This window comes from Stenella coeruleoalba (assembly GCF_951394435.1).
Source record: "Stenella coeruleoalba genome assembly, chromosome: X".
Lineage (NCBI taxonomy): Eukaryota > Metazoa > Chordata > Mammalia > Artiodactyla > Delphinidae > Stenella > Stenella coeruleoalba.
Window position 1 is genome coordinate 77655266 of NC_137152.1, and position 17521 is coordinate 77672786.

At 36.2% G+C, this 17521-nt stretch overlaps 2 protein-coding genes across 7 annotated transcripts in view; both read left to right on the forward strand.

Annotated features, from left to right (window-relative positions):
* DIAPH2 (diaphanous related formin 2) overlaps positions 1 to 17521 on the forward strand; it is an 891299-nt gene that overhangs the window by 201716 nt on the left and 672062 nt on the right. For all 6 annotated transcript variants that reach the window (XM_079910016.1, XM_079910017.1, XM_079910018.1 and 3 more), the window contains one exon: positions 2597 to 2736. In XM_079910016.1, coding sequence (XP_079766142.1) covers positions 2597 to 2736 — 140 coding nt within the window. The remainder of the gene's footprint in view (positions 1 to 2596; positions 2737 to 17521) is intronic.
* On the forward strand, positions 2766 to 13466 carry RPA4 (replication protein A4). Its single transcript, XM_079910022.1, has one exon. It carries the CDS (start codon positions 4305 to 4307, stop codon positions 4941 to 4943), a length of 639 nt encoding a protein of 212 aa, XP_079766148.1. The 5' UTR covers positions 2766 to 4304; the 3' UTR covers positions 4944 to 13466.

Here is a 17521-nt window from a genome sequence, read left to right on the forward strand (position 1 = left end):
ATATATCTTCTGTCTTGCTCCATTACATTGTTGCTTCCATTCCTTATAATTGTAGAGTATCCTCAATTATGTAATTTAAACCAGTTTCTAAGGCTTGGATGAGGGGTGAGTCCCAAGGTGATAGGCTGGCCCAATTGTTCCATAAAGAATATCTCATGCACAACCATGTAGAAGAAAGGATCTAACATTTTCTGAGCATCTTACTCTGTCTATGAGACAACACATATGAAATGCCTGTTTTTGGCACTTGGTATGCATTGTTTTACTTAAGCCTCATAACAAATATGAAGGGTCAGTGTTTATTACCCCTGTGTCACGGATGAGCAAACAGGTTTATAGAAATCCGTTCAGTCAACTGATCAAAGATTACCTAGAAGGTAGGTGAAGGGCCATGATTCATACCCAGTGGCAGTTTGAGCCATCCCCAGCATACCATATACTGTCTAAGTTTACCTGTTCTATACAAGAATATCTGAATATATTATAATGGAATGTCTCAGGACTGTAATATTCTGAAGTGAAACTAAACTGAATTTGGAAGCTTTGGCATATTGAAGCTCATCAGTCATTCACCTCTTTGGTTATTCACCATTCATAGATCCATCATTCATTCAAGAAATATATACTGAGTACTTAACTGTGTGCCAGGCACTGTGTTAAGATCTGGAGATACAGTAGTGAACAAGATAGGCAAGTTTCCTGATTTGTGGAACCTATTTTTTAATGAGGAGGACACAGTAAACAAGTAAAGTGGTAAACGTCATAAATTTATATAAGACTGTTGGGCTGAGACTTAAATGATGAGAACAAGCAATGGAGAGGTCAGAGGTAAGAGTCTTACAGGCAGAGAAAACAGCAAATACAAAGGTCATTCTACAGGAATAAGCCCTATATATAAGCCTCTAGGGGAGTCAGTATGGCCTTGTCATCCATTAATTAAGAAAATAAGTTTGAGGATCATATGAAAGTGAAAGTGACAGCAGATCTGCAAAATTTTATACTATAAATGTTTTTTATTCCTTGTGGATCTGTAGCCTTGAGATGGGTAAATAAGTTATAGAAATGTGGAAATGATTTCACGATGATGGTTTTATTTACTGTGCCATCTGTGTGGTGATTCATTCAGTAGACTTCCTGAACATCTACTGTATATCCTACTAAAGCAAGAAAAATCAAGTCTGTGGCCATTACACAATATATGGGAGCAAAAAGTATGAAATTGTATTCCTTATTCTGTTATTTTTATGGACAGATTCAATAACAGCACATTTTTGTGGAGGCTCACTAAACCCCATCACTGTGTTAGATACTTGGCATGGAGTTCCCAGTCTGGAAGAGAAAGAGACACACATAATGACCTCTGCCCCAATGTCTTAAGTGCTATAGTAGTGATAGTGTCACAGTTCCTGTACAGAAGACTTTATCAGACTTTAAACATTTACTGTTAAATGGAATTTTTAAAAATTCAGACATTAAGAATGATTGACAATTTCTATATCAGGAGGCATTCTCAATAAAAAGCCAAATAGTATGAAACCCTAGGGAATCCATTTCTCATTATTAACATATTGTTTTTTTTTTAAACTCTATGTCCTCTAATGATATAACTTCTATCAAATTGGAAGACAATTGCTTTCCTTCTTCTAACTTAGATACTTAGCAGAAACTGAGTGTAATTCATATGAATTTACAAAATTGGACTCAAGCTAGGGTTTTAATTCAGGCGGATACATTTGTAATACTGGAAAGGGGCAGTTATGATTATGTAGATCTGGAATGTGAAACTATGAGTTATTAGTACAATGAATGTGTTGATGATGTTTTCCTCCCAGCCTTTTCCCCAAACTACTTACATAGTTATGGCAAGGTGATGAAGCTAAGGAGCTGTGATGAGATAATGAGTTCTAGAAATAACCCCATGAATATTGGAAATTAAGCTAAAAACTAGTCGCTATCAGATAAATGCATTTAATGGCTTTTTAAGATTACTACGGCATGGGATTAACATAGTTAGGAAAGAATAGTTAGGAATTGGTGAATGCTTTACACTAATTTGTTAACTAACATACTAATTGGAGACTATATTGTTTTGCATTTTAATAAACATTTTCACTTGGTTTTCAGATAGGGTGATATTGTGACATATTTCAGTAGATTTGGGTTATGTATAATGTTTTGCATTAAATTTTCTTCACTGTAGAATAGAATATAAATAACTAGGAAAATTAATAAGATGACTTCTAAATGTTCATCCTGTGGGTTAAGGAGGACCAGCTAATGTTAATCCTAATGCCTGGATTGTAAATTTAAGCATCCCTGTCAGTGATACTTTATGCTACTGAAGTCCATATTCTCTTCAGGTTATGAGTACCATCAGTGTAATTTTCCTTTAAATGAGGCTGAGGAGAGTGTTGAGATATATACAGCATGATTTTACCACGTGAGTTTTATGACCAAAAGTTTTTAAGCGCCTGGCACTCTGTACACATTTTTATACGGTAAAATATTTGCATATTCTATGCATTATTGTATTTTAAAAGTTACAAAAAAAACCTGTTGTTTGTCTAAAATAATATCTTTTTTTTTTTTTTAATAGGGAGGGCTGAAAAACAGCAAACATGAATGCACTCTGTCTTCACAAGAATATGTTCATGAATTACGATCTGGTATTTCAGATGAGAAACTTCTTAATTGCTTAGAATCTCTGAGGGTTTCTTTAACCAGCAATCCTGTCAGGTAGGTGCTTTTTCACTGTTTTGGTATGATTCGTACAATTGGTACTGTATATAATTGTTGGGAATATAATCACTTACGTCATTTTAACCTCACGTTTTCCTGACCAGAAGTCTGATGTTAGTTAATAAAACAATGTCTAATTATGAGTTTGTAAACATTTAAAAATATATAGCTAATCTGATCTCTAATGACAAGCAATTTTAAGAATACAAATATTAGTCGGATGGTTAGGTCCTCTTTGATTATGTAAAATATGGGTCCAGAAGTTAAACATCCACATTTATATGAAAATCTGTACTCGGATAACAATTATTATATATTTATTTATAAAATAAATTAAGTACATTGGCTCTATGATATTTTTCCTTTTTAACTTGAGAAGTAAATATAGTTTTGTATTCTACAAGTTTTAGATATGTCATTCACACATTTATGTAATTTGGGATAGCAAGATTAGTTAATTTTAACCAATAAAATAAATAAGAAAATATTAATAAACTCCTCAAAAATCTACACATTTAGGCTATTACCTAGGTACAAAGGATTTTTAAGGAAGAAGTTCTTGCCAATGGTGGATTCCAATAACTGATGTTCTTTTATTAACTATAAAAAGCCTTTCAGTTAATTACACCCCAAATAAAATGTTTTTATAGGGAAAAATAGATTTTCAGTGTAATATGAAAATATTCTGGGATCTGCTTACACAATTACTAAAATATTAAGTTCAGAAATTACTGGATAAGAGTATATAGAAACCCTATTTTGATTTTATTCTTGTTTTTCCTAATATATGATGGGATTTGTACTTCCCTGACCTATCCACAGAGCCTTGAAAATAATTTAGAGCTCAGTTGTTTCATTTGAATTTATGTATAAATTGAAATATACTATTTATTTTTACCGATAATGCATTTGGCAGAATAACTGGAAAAGTGTAATTCTACAATAAAAAATTTAAAAAGGTAATGGTAAGATATGACTTGCGTTTGAATACGATAATTATTCAGAGGTGGCTGTCTCGACATTTTTTCCAGAATGCTTCTGGTTTTAATGATTTGCAAAAGTTTACTGGTGGACAGTAAACGCGGTGTGTCGTCCCCCATACCCCCCTCCCCCACTGCCGCCTCTGCCGCCTCCACACACAAAGTATACTGAACTTATTGCTCTGAAAATTGCTGTTGAGTGGTTGAGTGAGTTGAATAAATGAGGCTTTTAGAAGTGACTACAGAAGTCGTTACATTTAGGAATGAAGCAGGGGTGGGGGGAACCTGGTAAAAATGCATTTTTATAAAGATACGGGGAACGGTCTGAAATTACACGCAGGTCCTTTAAGATGTAGGAGAGCCACTACCCGACAGCTCCAAAGAATTGTGGGGCGAAGTGAGAAGATGGCAGGTCTTGATTGGTTAGAGACAGCTGCATCCTGGCAGGTGATTGGCTCCACAGTTGCATGGGGCTGCTTGTGTCGTCACAATCCCAGCATTCCGTTGTAGCCTGCCTGTGGAACTCGCGGAACTTGCTGACAGGAGCCAAACCCCACCCCCTTGTCTGCCGGAGCTGCCCTTAAAATGAGTAAGAATGGGTTTGGGAGCTATGGCGGCATCTCTGCTGCAGGCGGAGCCATCGGAAGCAATGACCCACCGTCTCAGGGCAGGGTAGCTCTTGCTTTTAAGTCCATACGATACAGGTCCCGAATCCAGGATATTATACCTTGCTGTGTAAACCAGCTGCTCACCTCCACTGTGATTGATGATGTCTTCATGATTAGGGGAATCGAGGTTTCCCTAGTCGCTATCGTGGGGATAATCAGGCAGGCAGAGACGGCTACAAATTACGTTCTTTACAAGATTGATGATATGACCACCAAGCCTATCAACGTCCGCCAGTGGGTCGGCAGAGATAGAGCAAAGCAGGGGATAACTCTCCTTCCAGTGAGAGTATACGCCAAAGTGTTAGGTATCCTCAAATCTTCTGCGGAGGTGAAGAGCCTTGAGGTGTTGAAAATCCGTGTCCTGGAGGACACGAACGAGTTCACCACACATATTCTAGAAACGGTTAACGCGCACATGATGCTGGATAAAGCGGCCTCTGGGCAAAGTGTCCCTGTTGTTCCCTCAGAAATGGATGAGGCCCAGATGCACAGCGATTACCACCCCGACTTCATCCGGAAGGAGGTGCTGCGTTTGATTCAGGAGTATCCTCGATAGGAAGGCAAGAGTGTTCGTGAGCTCCAGACCGAGCTTAGCAACCTGAGCATCGGGACCATCAATCAAGCCATTGAGTATCTGACCGTCAAGGGCCACATCTACCCCACTGTGGATGGGGAGCGTTTTAAATCTGCTGATTGAAGCAGTGAAAACTTCTTTCATTTTCTGAAGACGCTGCCTCCAGTTGTGACTGAGTTTGACTGTTTGACTTTTAGGAAGTAGATTTCTTTAAACAAAAGATTGGAACTGGCATCCTTTTGGAACTTCACTGCTTTTCCAACTGCTTTGAACTTTTCTATTTTTCTAACTATATTTGAAGCTCAGAGGGAGATGGCGATGGATAAATTGACTGGCCTTTTTGTAGAGTTTACCAGCAAGCAAATGAAAACACTCTTGGACAGATGATTTTGGAGGAGAAAAGGTATAGAAAAAGTTGAAAATTATTAGTTGTATGGGAGCTTCTTCTGTAATACCTACATATTAGGAGAAAGTAGATGCAGTCAAGGAGCCAGTTAAGAGACAAAAAAATATTCTGTTGTTTTTACATTAGACTTATTTTCTATGTTTGGATTTAGCATATTATAGTCATATTAGTATCTCTTGCTAAATATAGTAGTTGATTAATTCAGATGTGCTAAAGATAGCAGTTTATGAATTCAGGCACTCAGTTCAAATGCTCATTTAGTGATTTGCTCTTACACTGTAGGTTTATGTTTTTTTAAAAGATAAGATTATACTATGTTTAAATGGGAGGGTCAGCTTTGACTTTTTTCTTAAAATATGATTAATGATTGTTTCAAATACAATATGGAGATATTTGGATTAAATTACAATCTCTTGCAGTTGCATAGTACAGATACCAGACTTTTTGTAAGTTTCATGCTCTGATGTATTATTTATAGTACTAAATGCTCTGTTTTATGTATAAGAAGGTTTTATTCTTGTAGGGTAGACAAACAAAAAGTAATAATAGGAATTTTATTAAACTTTGCAAGTTTAACCAAAATTTATTTAAACGTTTTATTAAAGCACTTTTGCAAATCTTTACCTCCCTGTGTGATATTTTTCTAAATTCATTTGAAAAGCCTATAGTTTTGTTTTTGAATATTAATATTGTAATTATCCAGAATAATGTTTTCTCTTCTCTATATGATATCAATAACATACATCCTATTTGTAATAATACATTTTAGTATAGGTTATATGACTTATGTGAGGCTTTTAAATAATTGAACACACTAAGCACTCAGTTGTACATACACTGAAGATGGTATCTTTCAAGTTACTATCTCTGTTACATTAGTGGAAAGAAAAAATATATACATTCATATAGGTAGAAGAGAAAAGCATTACTTGTCTCAATCACAAAAAGAAGGTGCAAAAACAGAAAATCTCTTAAAAGCCAACAATCCAAACTGTTAGAATGTGGCCTCTTTTTGCCAGTTCTTAGGAAAACTTATCAACAGTTCTTGCTTAAGCTTCCTGAGGCATAAATTTAACTTTTCTTCCCTTCAAAAGCAAGGAAGTCATAAATGACACTCTTTTGAAAACCACAAATGGTTAACATACTATGAACGTGTTTGTTATTTAAATTATCAGACATCTTTCCAAATTCTAGTCTTCATAAACATAAGAAATTCTGAACTACTCTTTGTCAAAAAGGTTGCCTGCCCTGGGAAAATCATACTGAAGGAGAGACAGATGAGGGGCATATTTCTTCCTCAAGATGTCAGTGCGGAAAGAAATAGTCTAAGAGACGTAATATTCTTTTGTGGTATCACTTATACAAATGCTGGAAGCCTGAGATTAAAATCTGATATTTATGACTTCATAGGTCACTTTCCTAATTGTCAAGTTGATTCAATTGGCGGTTGGCTGGGTAGTCACCTTTCCCCTCACTCTAGGAATATTCCTAGAGCCAAAAAAGCTTTTTTTGGCTGTCTTTGTTGCCTGGGAACTGATGCTATATGTATACCCGAACTTAAGGCCAGGGACCACCCCCACTTCCTGCCCCATCCTTTGAGGGGGACTGTCCTCTATCTTTGTGCCTTGGGGTACTTTTTAGCTTTGTTAATTACCCTAGCACCCCCCCCCCCATTCTTCTTGTGCTTTACTGGGTTTCTGCTGCAGGTAAGGGACTGCGATGGAAGAATACTAAGTAGGTCTAGCTATAATGTGAAAGAAAATCAAACATTTTGAGGCAGAAACAATTGCTAGATTGCCGTACATGCATATTTAGTGCATGTTAGGGGTAGCAGATTTTTCAAATTCATTTTAAACCATCCACTTGGTATGCAGACTTCTTTTTCAATTTTGTTTAGATGGTGAATAAACTTGGCCAGTGCTCCCCTTCCTCTCCAGTTCTGCCCTGTATGTGAGCCAAATCTTTGAGTATAAGACAGAAATCCTGGGGAAATACCATTGACTATTTTCAGCAGGGACATTTAACTCTGAGGAACATGATAATTGATAATTATAAGCCACTGGGGGTTGTTTTTCTATGGCTCATAGGCATAAGAAATGTATGCATTTATATTGAAGTTGATTCTAAATGAACGGAATAAATAAATTTGAAAATGTTTTCAAGTCAAAGCTAATACTGTCATCACAATTGTTAGTACTTGTTTTATTTTACCTACTAAATTTAGATTTATATTTTGAGTAAATTATAAATTGTATTTTTACAATTTCCATTCACTTATAATGAATGAAAAAAGGTAACCACTGAGAATTCTTTAGTCATTAAACCGTTAGTGAGCAACTACTATATGCAATAGGAGTTAACTTTCATTTTAATAAGCTTAAATTTAATTGACTTATGAAATACTTATCAAAAATAATGATAGTTAATATTTTAACATTTATATAGTACTTATTATCTGCTAGGCACTGTTCTAAGAGAGAGAGAGAATGTGTATGTGTGTGTCCCTGTGATTTATAATCGAGGTCCCTGTGCCTCGGCTTATATTTCCAGCTCAGACCTTTCTCTTGAAGTTCAGACCCCATCTCCAAATGTCTTCCCAGATGCCCTACAGACATCTTTAAAACATTAAAAAATAATAGCAAGGAACACTTAACATATATACCATTTTTTATCCCCCAGGAAATGTTCTAAGAACTTGAAATACATACAACCGGGGAATCATTATGATTAGTATTAATATTGTTCTCATTTTATAGATGAGGAACTTGAGGCTCAGAAAGGTTAAGTAATTTGCTCTATTTTAATGTTACATGGCTAGTAAGTGTCAGAGCTAAGGTTCCAATCCTGGGTCCTTATCCACTTCTTTGTACTACCTCACAATAAGGAAAGTCTTTTAAAATATCCTCCTTTCATTCTTGTCACATACTAAATATTTTGACTTTATTCCTTTCATTAAAATTTGCCTGACTTGAATTTTTAAAAAAACACTATGAAATATTTCAGCAACAAGTATAGAGGAGAATATAAAAACACCTCTGTATTCATTACCAGTTTAAGAAACAAAATTTATTTTTATTATAGTTGTAGAGAACTTAGCCATATAACTCATTAATGTTTAATGACACTATAACATCCTTTGAGCCTGCATTTACACTGATTAAAAAATCATCTGAAAGTCTACATCTTCTATAAACCAATGCATTTATTTTTTGAAGTGTACTATCTTAAGAATATATATCATTGCATTGAAAAGTCGTATTCTTATGATCTCATGGCTCTTTGTAGAGAAATTTGGGACTCCTTTGCTCTATACATTTTGGATGATACCTCTAGTAATTCAAATGCCATCCATATATTATTCCTATTTACCATTATATGATAAATCAAGAAAGCTTTTTACTTTTACTATTGAGAATTACTATTTTTCTTTTTTTTTGGTAATACCTTAGGTTTGAGCAGTTCAATGAATAGCACTTAATATTATGTAGTTTGTTTTTATATAGCAGATGGATATCCCAGAAAGGAATAACAAATTCCCCTTGTCCATATGGGGCCTGCATATGGAGCTTACATTCTAGTAAGAGAAGTCAGACAATTTAAAAAAAATATATATATATATATATACACACACACACACACACATACATACATACATACATACATACATACATACATACATACATACATAAAATGTCAGGTTGTGATCTGTCCTGGGGAGGGAATGTTGCTATTTCATATCACATAGTCAGTGAAGGCCTCCCTGACTTTAGTGACATGTGAGCAGAGATCTAAAGGAAGTGTGAGAGTGAGCTGTGTTGTCCACTGGAGGAAGAACATTGTTAGAAACAGGAAGCAGCAGCAGCAGCAGCAGCAGCAAATGTCTGTTCCAGGAATGTCAAAGAGGCCAGTGTGGCTGGAGGCAGAGAATTGTGAGCCATTGGTAGGACTTTGGCTTTTACTGTGAGTGAGCTGGGAAGCTGTAAGAGGGTTTTGAGGAGAGTAATGGCCTGACCTGACCTAGGTTTTTAAAGGATAACTCTGGGTAGAAGCAGGGAGACCATGTAACATGTTGCAGTGAACGAGCTAGAAATTTCACAGGAATTCTAGAGACAGCCGTATAGCTGTGCTTTGTGGAGGCCGATATGGAAGGTCACTTGACATCCCAAGGTAGTCCTAGAGCCTGATTATTTTTGTCATGAGTCTTCAACTCAGCAGCAGAAATTCATGGTGCCTGTCCCTGATTTGTTCATTGTGAACATGGATTCTATATGAGTCTGCTTCTTTTCTTGATATTAACTGCCTGGCCTTTGCTGTATTCCTCATTTAGAATTCTTAATGGGGAGATGCTGGTCCCCATTTGTTTCTGCTCTGGCAAAGCTTTTCATGCCGGACCACCTCAGCCTACAGGCCCACCTACGTGCTGGCCACACCTCTGGTCAGGTGACCGTCCCTAATCGAGTCAGTCGTGTCCTTGGGAAGGGAAAGGGAGGCAAGGTGATGTCCAGAATTTGTCCATCTCAGAAAGTGTCTCTGGAGAGTGTTGCCCTAAGAAAAGGAGGAGGGGCTTCCCTGGTGGCGCAGTGGTTGAGAGTCCGCCTGCCGATGCAGGGGACACGGGTCGTGCTCCAGTCTGGGAAGATCCCACATGCCGCGGAGCGGCTGGGCCAGAGAGCCATGGCCGCTGAGCCTGCGCGTCTGGAGCCTGTGCTCCGCAACTGGAGAGGCCACAACAGTGAGAGGCCCGCGTACCGCAAAAAAAAAAAAAAAAAAAAAAAAAAAAAGAAAAGGAGGAAATCAATGTAAGAATAAACCCAAGGAAGAGAATAATTTGTATAATAATAAGTAAATTATACAGAAAACAAAGAAAAAATAGCGTGTAGAGGGAAAAATCACCTTGAATGCATCATGTCTTATTTGTTATATAACAGTAAAAGAATCCTTGAAATTGAACAGTAATCATTTAATATTATTCTTCCTTATGTAGAACTATCATTAATGAAATTAAATTTTGTTAGCCTTGTTCTCTTTATAAAGAAAATTTTTCTGGATACTAGTATGAGAGAGAGCACGTTATATGATAGAGTACCACTAGAATGCCAGTCATGATATCTGATTTCCAGGCCTTGATTTCTCACTCTCTATGACCTTAGTCCAATCAGTGCACTCTTTGGGCCTCAGTTTTTCCATATGTAAATGAGATTGGAGCCTTCCAGCTCTAAACTTCTATGTTCTGTGTTCTCTTTTGCTTAGTTCCAATCCTCTTACTTTTGCTATAGGAACTAGATTATTAAGAAATTATTTTGAAGAGTGAGAAAAATGTTCCTCTATTAAGACTAAAAGATTTCCTAGCAATCTGTTATTTTCTTGCATTTGTAAATATATTTAACCAACTCTGGACAGGTATTTAGTTTTATTTTATTTTTTTTTAAAGGTATTTAGTTTCCTTTAAAATATTGAAGGAAGCAGTTTCTGTGTCTCTGTTACATAACTATTTTCCAAAGCTGATATTCATTGGAATCTGGGCATTTGCCCTCTTCATGGCTGATTTGCTTCTGTACCAGTTTTAACTGATTTCTTTTTGTTCAGCCCCTAGTAAAATAATAAATATATAGACACTCATACACACACTAATAGCTTTACTAAACATTTTCAAAGCACAGTCATTTCAGAATATTAAACAGAGTCATGATTTTCAAATTCATATAGTATTTAATCACTTAGATGATAAAGGCTCTAAGAAAGTAATTTCTTTATATTATTTTTCTGCTAATGGCAAATATTTAAAAATTCCTTTTATAAGCCATCATTAACTGGCCATATCCCAAATCACTCCATTACTATACATTCCTTCAACATTTATTTTGTACTGTACACATTCACCTGCACCTGCTTATGCTGTGTAATAATTTCATGCATGTATGTCTGCTTTTCTCATTTCTATTTTAGACTCCTCTAGGGAAGGGAACCTCTTGCCCTCTTATTTGTTTCATGATGGCAGTTACGGTGTAATTTATATACAATAATGTGTGATTTGATGTAGATGTTGACCCACCATCAGTAAAAACCTATGCTTCTCCAGCCATGAGAATGAATTTGCATTAATCTGGCTCTATTTTGTGGCCATGCATTTTAAGATGTAATCGGAGAAAAAGAATGAAGCAAGCTTCCTCCATACAAGAGTGAAACCTGTTGGTTTGATTTGAACCATATTCATCAGCTACAGACAACGTAGCATGCTTTCCACGATGGTCTTTTTATGGTTGTATGGTGAGTTAATGAAACTGAATGTTTACAACTCTATTTAACACCCTAAAAATCCATGAGTTTTGACTATAAAATAAATCCCAATCTGCCACCACAAATCGTATTAGACTTTGCACATACCATGGTCTGTGTGTTTCAGAATGACAACTATGTTATTTACAGATTTTTGTTCATATTCCTCTACTAAAGTTTATGAAAGGAAGCAGTGCCTGCTGAGAAATGACCAATGAGTTGGGACGATTTTATTCCCAGCCAACCCATTACAGGATGCATAGGTACTTGGCAATACATTTTATGAAGATCCAAAGAAATGTGTAGCAATAAATCATTGTCAGTAAGCTTTCTCAACACATGACAAAAACAAGAAATACTGGTTTGAAGAATAGTATGAGAGTTGTGATTGTGTAGAATTCTTTCAGAGTTGTTGCTGAAATTGCCTTATAGCTTGAAGGGTATGTTACCCCACTAGGAAATTGTTTTTTTCTGTTTTGCTTTGAATCTTAGTTATCTGCGAAACTCATGGCATAGTGTGTATATTCCCTTTCTGTGACGATAGCTTCCTCAGCCAATCTTTTCAAGCAGGTGAAAACAGATAAAATATCTTTTAGAGTTTCTGTAGGTGTGGTTATTTGCATTACCTCTGGCATATTTGTTTTTACTTGATATTTTCGAACTTCCCTTTAGATTTAAACATATTTTTCTAGCACATTAATATGCATTTTAATATAATCATCGTAATGAAAATAGCTGACTCTTGACAGTAATACAAATTAGGAGTAGAAAGTACTTTCTGAATTATGGGTGTTAATAACTATTTGAACAGCCTATATTAAATGCATTAAAAGCTTGGCAAAGCAGCTGACAGTACTTAGAAAGTTAATATAACGTTAGATGCAGATCAATACTCTAAGAACATTTTGCACTGGACTACTTATGAAAAGCAGAATAATGAGGACAATTTTTTATGGTGCAGAAATGGGAAGAGGACTTAAAATTGTGAGCACATCTCATAAGGCAGCATTATGTGCAGTATTGCGAAAGCAGAGTTGTATTTTAAATTTGTTTACTTTAACTTTCAAATGCATAAACCGTTTTAGAAGACCCTAGTACAGTTTTACATAGACTAGAAAATAGTAAATTCAGAGTAGTTATGTCAAATTGTATGCTTTCTTTTAAAATCTTGGTCAACAATTTGTATTAACAGCAACCATGTTGGCTCATTTAGCTAAGTTTGTCCCATAAATATTCAGTGACATTGAATTTTAATTATATAATATTAGCTTCAAAACAGAATTTTAACTTAATGCAGATCCAATATTATATCTCATAATACAACCAAACTAGATCTATGTGTCCTATATTATTTTCAAAAAGAAAAACATAGGAACAGCAAATACTGACTTGGGTTTCTGCAGTATTGTTTCAGTTGGAGAAAATGTTAGAGACATTAAAGTAGAATAAATGATGGCTCCTATGTTGGTATTTATTTTATTATTATATAGGAAGCTCCACCAAGGCAATGCATTTTCTCATTTAAATGATGTGTTTTAAATTTGAAAACCAATATGTATATATAATAATTGTCTAAAATAATTAGAGACTTGTAACTGGACATGTAATTATAAAGGTATATAAAATCTAGCAGCAGAGTCTAAGCACGATAGTTAAATGGATATCTAAATAGAAGGTGAACTTCTTTCCATTTAAAAATATCTTATATGCATTTTATTGTATTTTCTGTATATTCAAAACTAGCCTTGGGAAGAAAAAGCTTATAAGTATGCGTTGTTTGAGATATTTTTATTTTGCTTTATATGAATTAATTTAACTAAAGGTCTTGGACACATACTAGGGTTTTATATACTTATTATTATGGGACTATTACTAAAGCAATTGCAGCTTTCAATAAGAGATGCAGATATCACAATACCATTAAGATGAGGGTAAAAATACAAGCTCCAAGTAAGGTGGGAATGTGGTAGTTTTCAAAAAGTCTAGGACAATGTCAGGTAGTGATTTGAGTATAAAATAGTTCCAATTTTCCCCATAGCCAAGGGGAAAAAAAGGCAGAGTATTGACAGACATAGCTGTTATCTGATGAATGACAGTGCATTTATTTTTCAGGGAAGGACATTCTTTCTGATTTTAAACTCAGAGAATTTTATTTTGTTTTTCTTTAAACGAGGGGTATTGAACACCACAGTAGAGTGAGTCTTTGATAGTTTTCCATAAAGTACAGAGGATTTCTGTGAATGTCCATTTCCTCCATGGGGCCTTGAGTTAAAAAAAAAAAAAACCCACAAAGTCATGATATTTCTACAAAGACCCAGAGTAATAGTACTGGTATACAGCTTCCCCATAATCCAAGCTGCTACCAAGGTGTACTTGAGTAGTGTCCCTGAGGCTCTCCCTCTGGAATATCTATCATCTCTGCTGGACTTTTGATAGGAGCTGGATAGCTGACAATTCACAATTAAGATGCCAGCTAGGGCTTCCCTGGTGGCGCAGTGGTTGAGAGTCTGCCTGCCGATGCAGGGGACGCGGGTTCATGCCCCGGTCCGGGAAGATCCCACATGCCGCGGAGTGGCTGGGCCCGTGAGCCATGGCCACTGAGCCTGTGCGGCCAGGGCCTGTACTCCGCAAAGGGAGAGGCCACAATAGTGAGAGGCCCGCGTACCACAAAAAAAAAAAAAAAAAAGAAAGATGCCAGCTAGCACCTGGAGCACAGGTATTCTGTGTAGTCGATTGAAAGAAGATCCATGTGCACTAGATAACAGTGTTTGCTCTATGACCCCAGCTGTTTGATCGGTGTTAGATAATGGGCAGCTAATTTGGGGAGATTTCCCACCTGGTCAGTAAAGCTGCAGGTGTATGGCCTCTCACATCGGGCAGTTTAAACCTGAAAATCTTCTGTTGAGATGGAATCCATGAAGGGAGAACATAGAAGCCAGTATAACATTGTAGTGTACTTTGAAAAGGTAAATCAGCTTCAAGTGAGATAGCTAGCTTAGTAGTCTGCCATATGAATGTGAATCTCAAACCTTCATATGCTCAGAATCAACCCACTCCTATTTGTTAGGTCTGTTCTGCAGCACCCAGCATTACTGAAAATACGCAGATTTGGTCTAATTCTATTTTGGAGGGTGCTGCCTGAATACTGAGTATTGCTATAGGTTTTTTTAGGGCAAGGCTATGGTACCATACCACCCTTGACACCAGCTTCCAAGAGAGTTACCTGGATATCGTTTCTTAAATTGGTACATTCAGCATTCATTCATCAAAAAGTATTAAAGACTAAGTGCTAAACTGGAGTGTTAAATGGATTTTTAAAAATTGAGTTATCATAAATTTCCGTATGTGAATTAACATTTGTCAAAGAATAAGAATACCCTGAAATGAATCCAGCACTAAAACTATATTAAGCATTTTTCTTTGATATAGAAAATGTTTAAGAATTTTGTAATGTTGTTGAGGTCAACGTTATAAGCATCAATTAAAATGGCAAAATATTTTAATTGTAAGTGGTATGGGACATTGCCCTAGGGATATTCTCTGACCTTATGACATGTTTTGTATCTTGAAAAAAACTTCTGTCAGTTTATTTCCTCATCATTACTTTCTCCCAGGAATAGAATGCAGGATACACTGTGCTGTGTTATCATGTGAGCTTTTCATTAATTTTGGTTTCTGCTATTATTTAGTATTGTTTATAAATGACAGAATTTATTTTACATGTTGGAATCATGTGTTTGCTGATGACAGTAGTTTGATGCAAGCATTCACCTTCATGCATTTCTCAACTCTTTCAAATGATCTTGGAAAATTGGAGTAATAAAAGTTAAGAAGAGACAGCCATAGAGGAGTTAATTTCGAGGGGCAAGAACAAATTATACATGCATATGGATTTTTCAAATATGTGGCTGGAAATTTCTGAAACATTGATAGGAGGGATGCTAGATAAATATGAATTATCAAATAGTGCTGTGGAGATACAAGCACCATGCTGAACACATACTGTGGAGCTTAGGTAAGCATGATTCTGGACTTAGAGCACTCGTCCATCTATTCAAGGATTTGGCTCTGAGCCCTGTGTGTATGATTTGGTATCATCTTTGAGACTCCTTGTTCATCACACTTGCCCATTTTCTTATTTGCAATATCTCTTGCATAGTTTTTACGTTTCTATTGTCAATACTCTAGTTCAGGCCTCATTCCCTTTGCAGACAGGAATTGACAGAGGAACTGATTGTCCAGCAAAGAGTTCACTGTTCACTGGGTTTGTTTGTTATAGCCAAAGTGAGCAAGGCAAAGCACAGAGGGATAGAGAAGTTAAGGAGGTTAGCAGGAAGTGTAGGGGAGGAAAAAGTTTTACTCGACCCTCTTAGGGTCCCTGGCTGTGACTGAAAATTAAACTGACAAAGATTAACAGGAGAAAGGCATACAAATTTTACTGAATTTTTACATATACATAGGAGCCTTCACAAGAGGATGAAGACCCAGAGAACTGAACAAAGCCAGAAGCTTTTATACCTTTTAGACAAAGAAACAACAAATTTGTGAGAAATTGACAAGACAAAGGGATTTGGGCTAGGGGTAGTAAATGGTGAAGAAGTAACTAGGATGATAAGGGTTAGTTTAACAAAGTTTTTTTATACAGCCTTCTGCGTCCTCAATTCCCTGCCTCGGATGATAAGAATGCGTTTCCTTCACGTGGTACATACAGGCAGGATGGGTGACTTTTACATGGGAGATTTATCTCCTGCTTTCATGGGAGAAGGGGCTGGGTTGGGGAGCAGTGAGGTCAGAGTGACCTTCTTGGTTCTGCCCTTTTCTCAGACTCCTTCAGCTTAAGATATTCATTATGCCAGGGTGCCATATTTTGGGGTGTTGTGTTCTGAACTCCATCGGAAGCAATCCGATGGCTGACCACTTCATTAGTGCTGGGTAAGGAAGCAAGTAAGGCTAACCAAGAACTATTATTCCCAAATTAAAGTTGAATGGCTCCATTTTTTCCAGGTGCTTCCTAATACTTGATTATTGTGTCAGGCTAAATATCAACTAACAATTGCTACATTTTTTGAAGTGGATGTTTACAGATCTGTGCTTCACTGGTATGTCTACAATCTATAATAATGAATTGCAATATGGCAGGGCTCTGCATCTGTGCTGAGCAAGTTAACTATTTTATTTATTGGTATATGGGAAGAAGAAAGAAAGTATATTTTTGAATATCCCCTATGTGTTTATTGTCTAAAGTTTCCCTTGCTTCTTGATAGAATCCGTAATAAATAATTTTAAAAAATTCCTCACTGGTATTGCTTTCACATCTAAATATACACATTGATGATATTTGAATATATTTTAACTTTTATCCAATATTCCTTCATGAAAGGAAAATAACCAAAAAACTTGTAACCACTAATTGGTGATATATTTGTTAATTGTTGATAATACAGTTGAATGGGAGGTATGTAAGGACTGAGGAATGATTGATTCCAATCATGGTTTTGCCATTAACAAGCTCTGTGATCTAAAACAAGTCAATAAAATTCTTTTATTTTCTTCATCTGTAAAATGAAGGAGCCAATATGGAGTAACAGTTGAATTTCACAACCAGTAAAGCTACTCTTGTGAGTGCATGTTCTTTCATAGAGGTTTGTTTATAAATGAAGATAAAACCTTGTTGTTAATTTAAGTTGTATCTGTTTCGGTTTTTAACTGTTCCAATTGAAAAGAAAGTCCTTGCATTTTTTTTTTTTTTTTTTTTTTTTTTTTTTTTGCGGTACGCGGGCCTCTCACTGTTGTGGCCTCTGCCGTTGTGGAGCACAGACTCCGGACGCGCAGGCTCAGCGGCCATGGCTCACGGGCGCAGCCGCTCCGCGGCATGTGG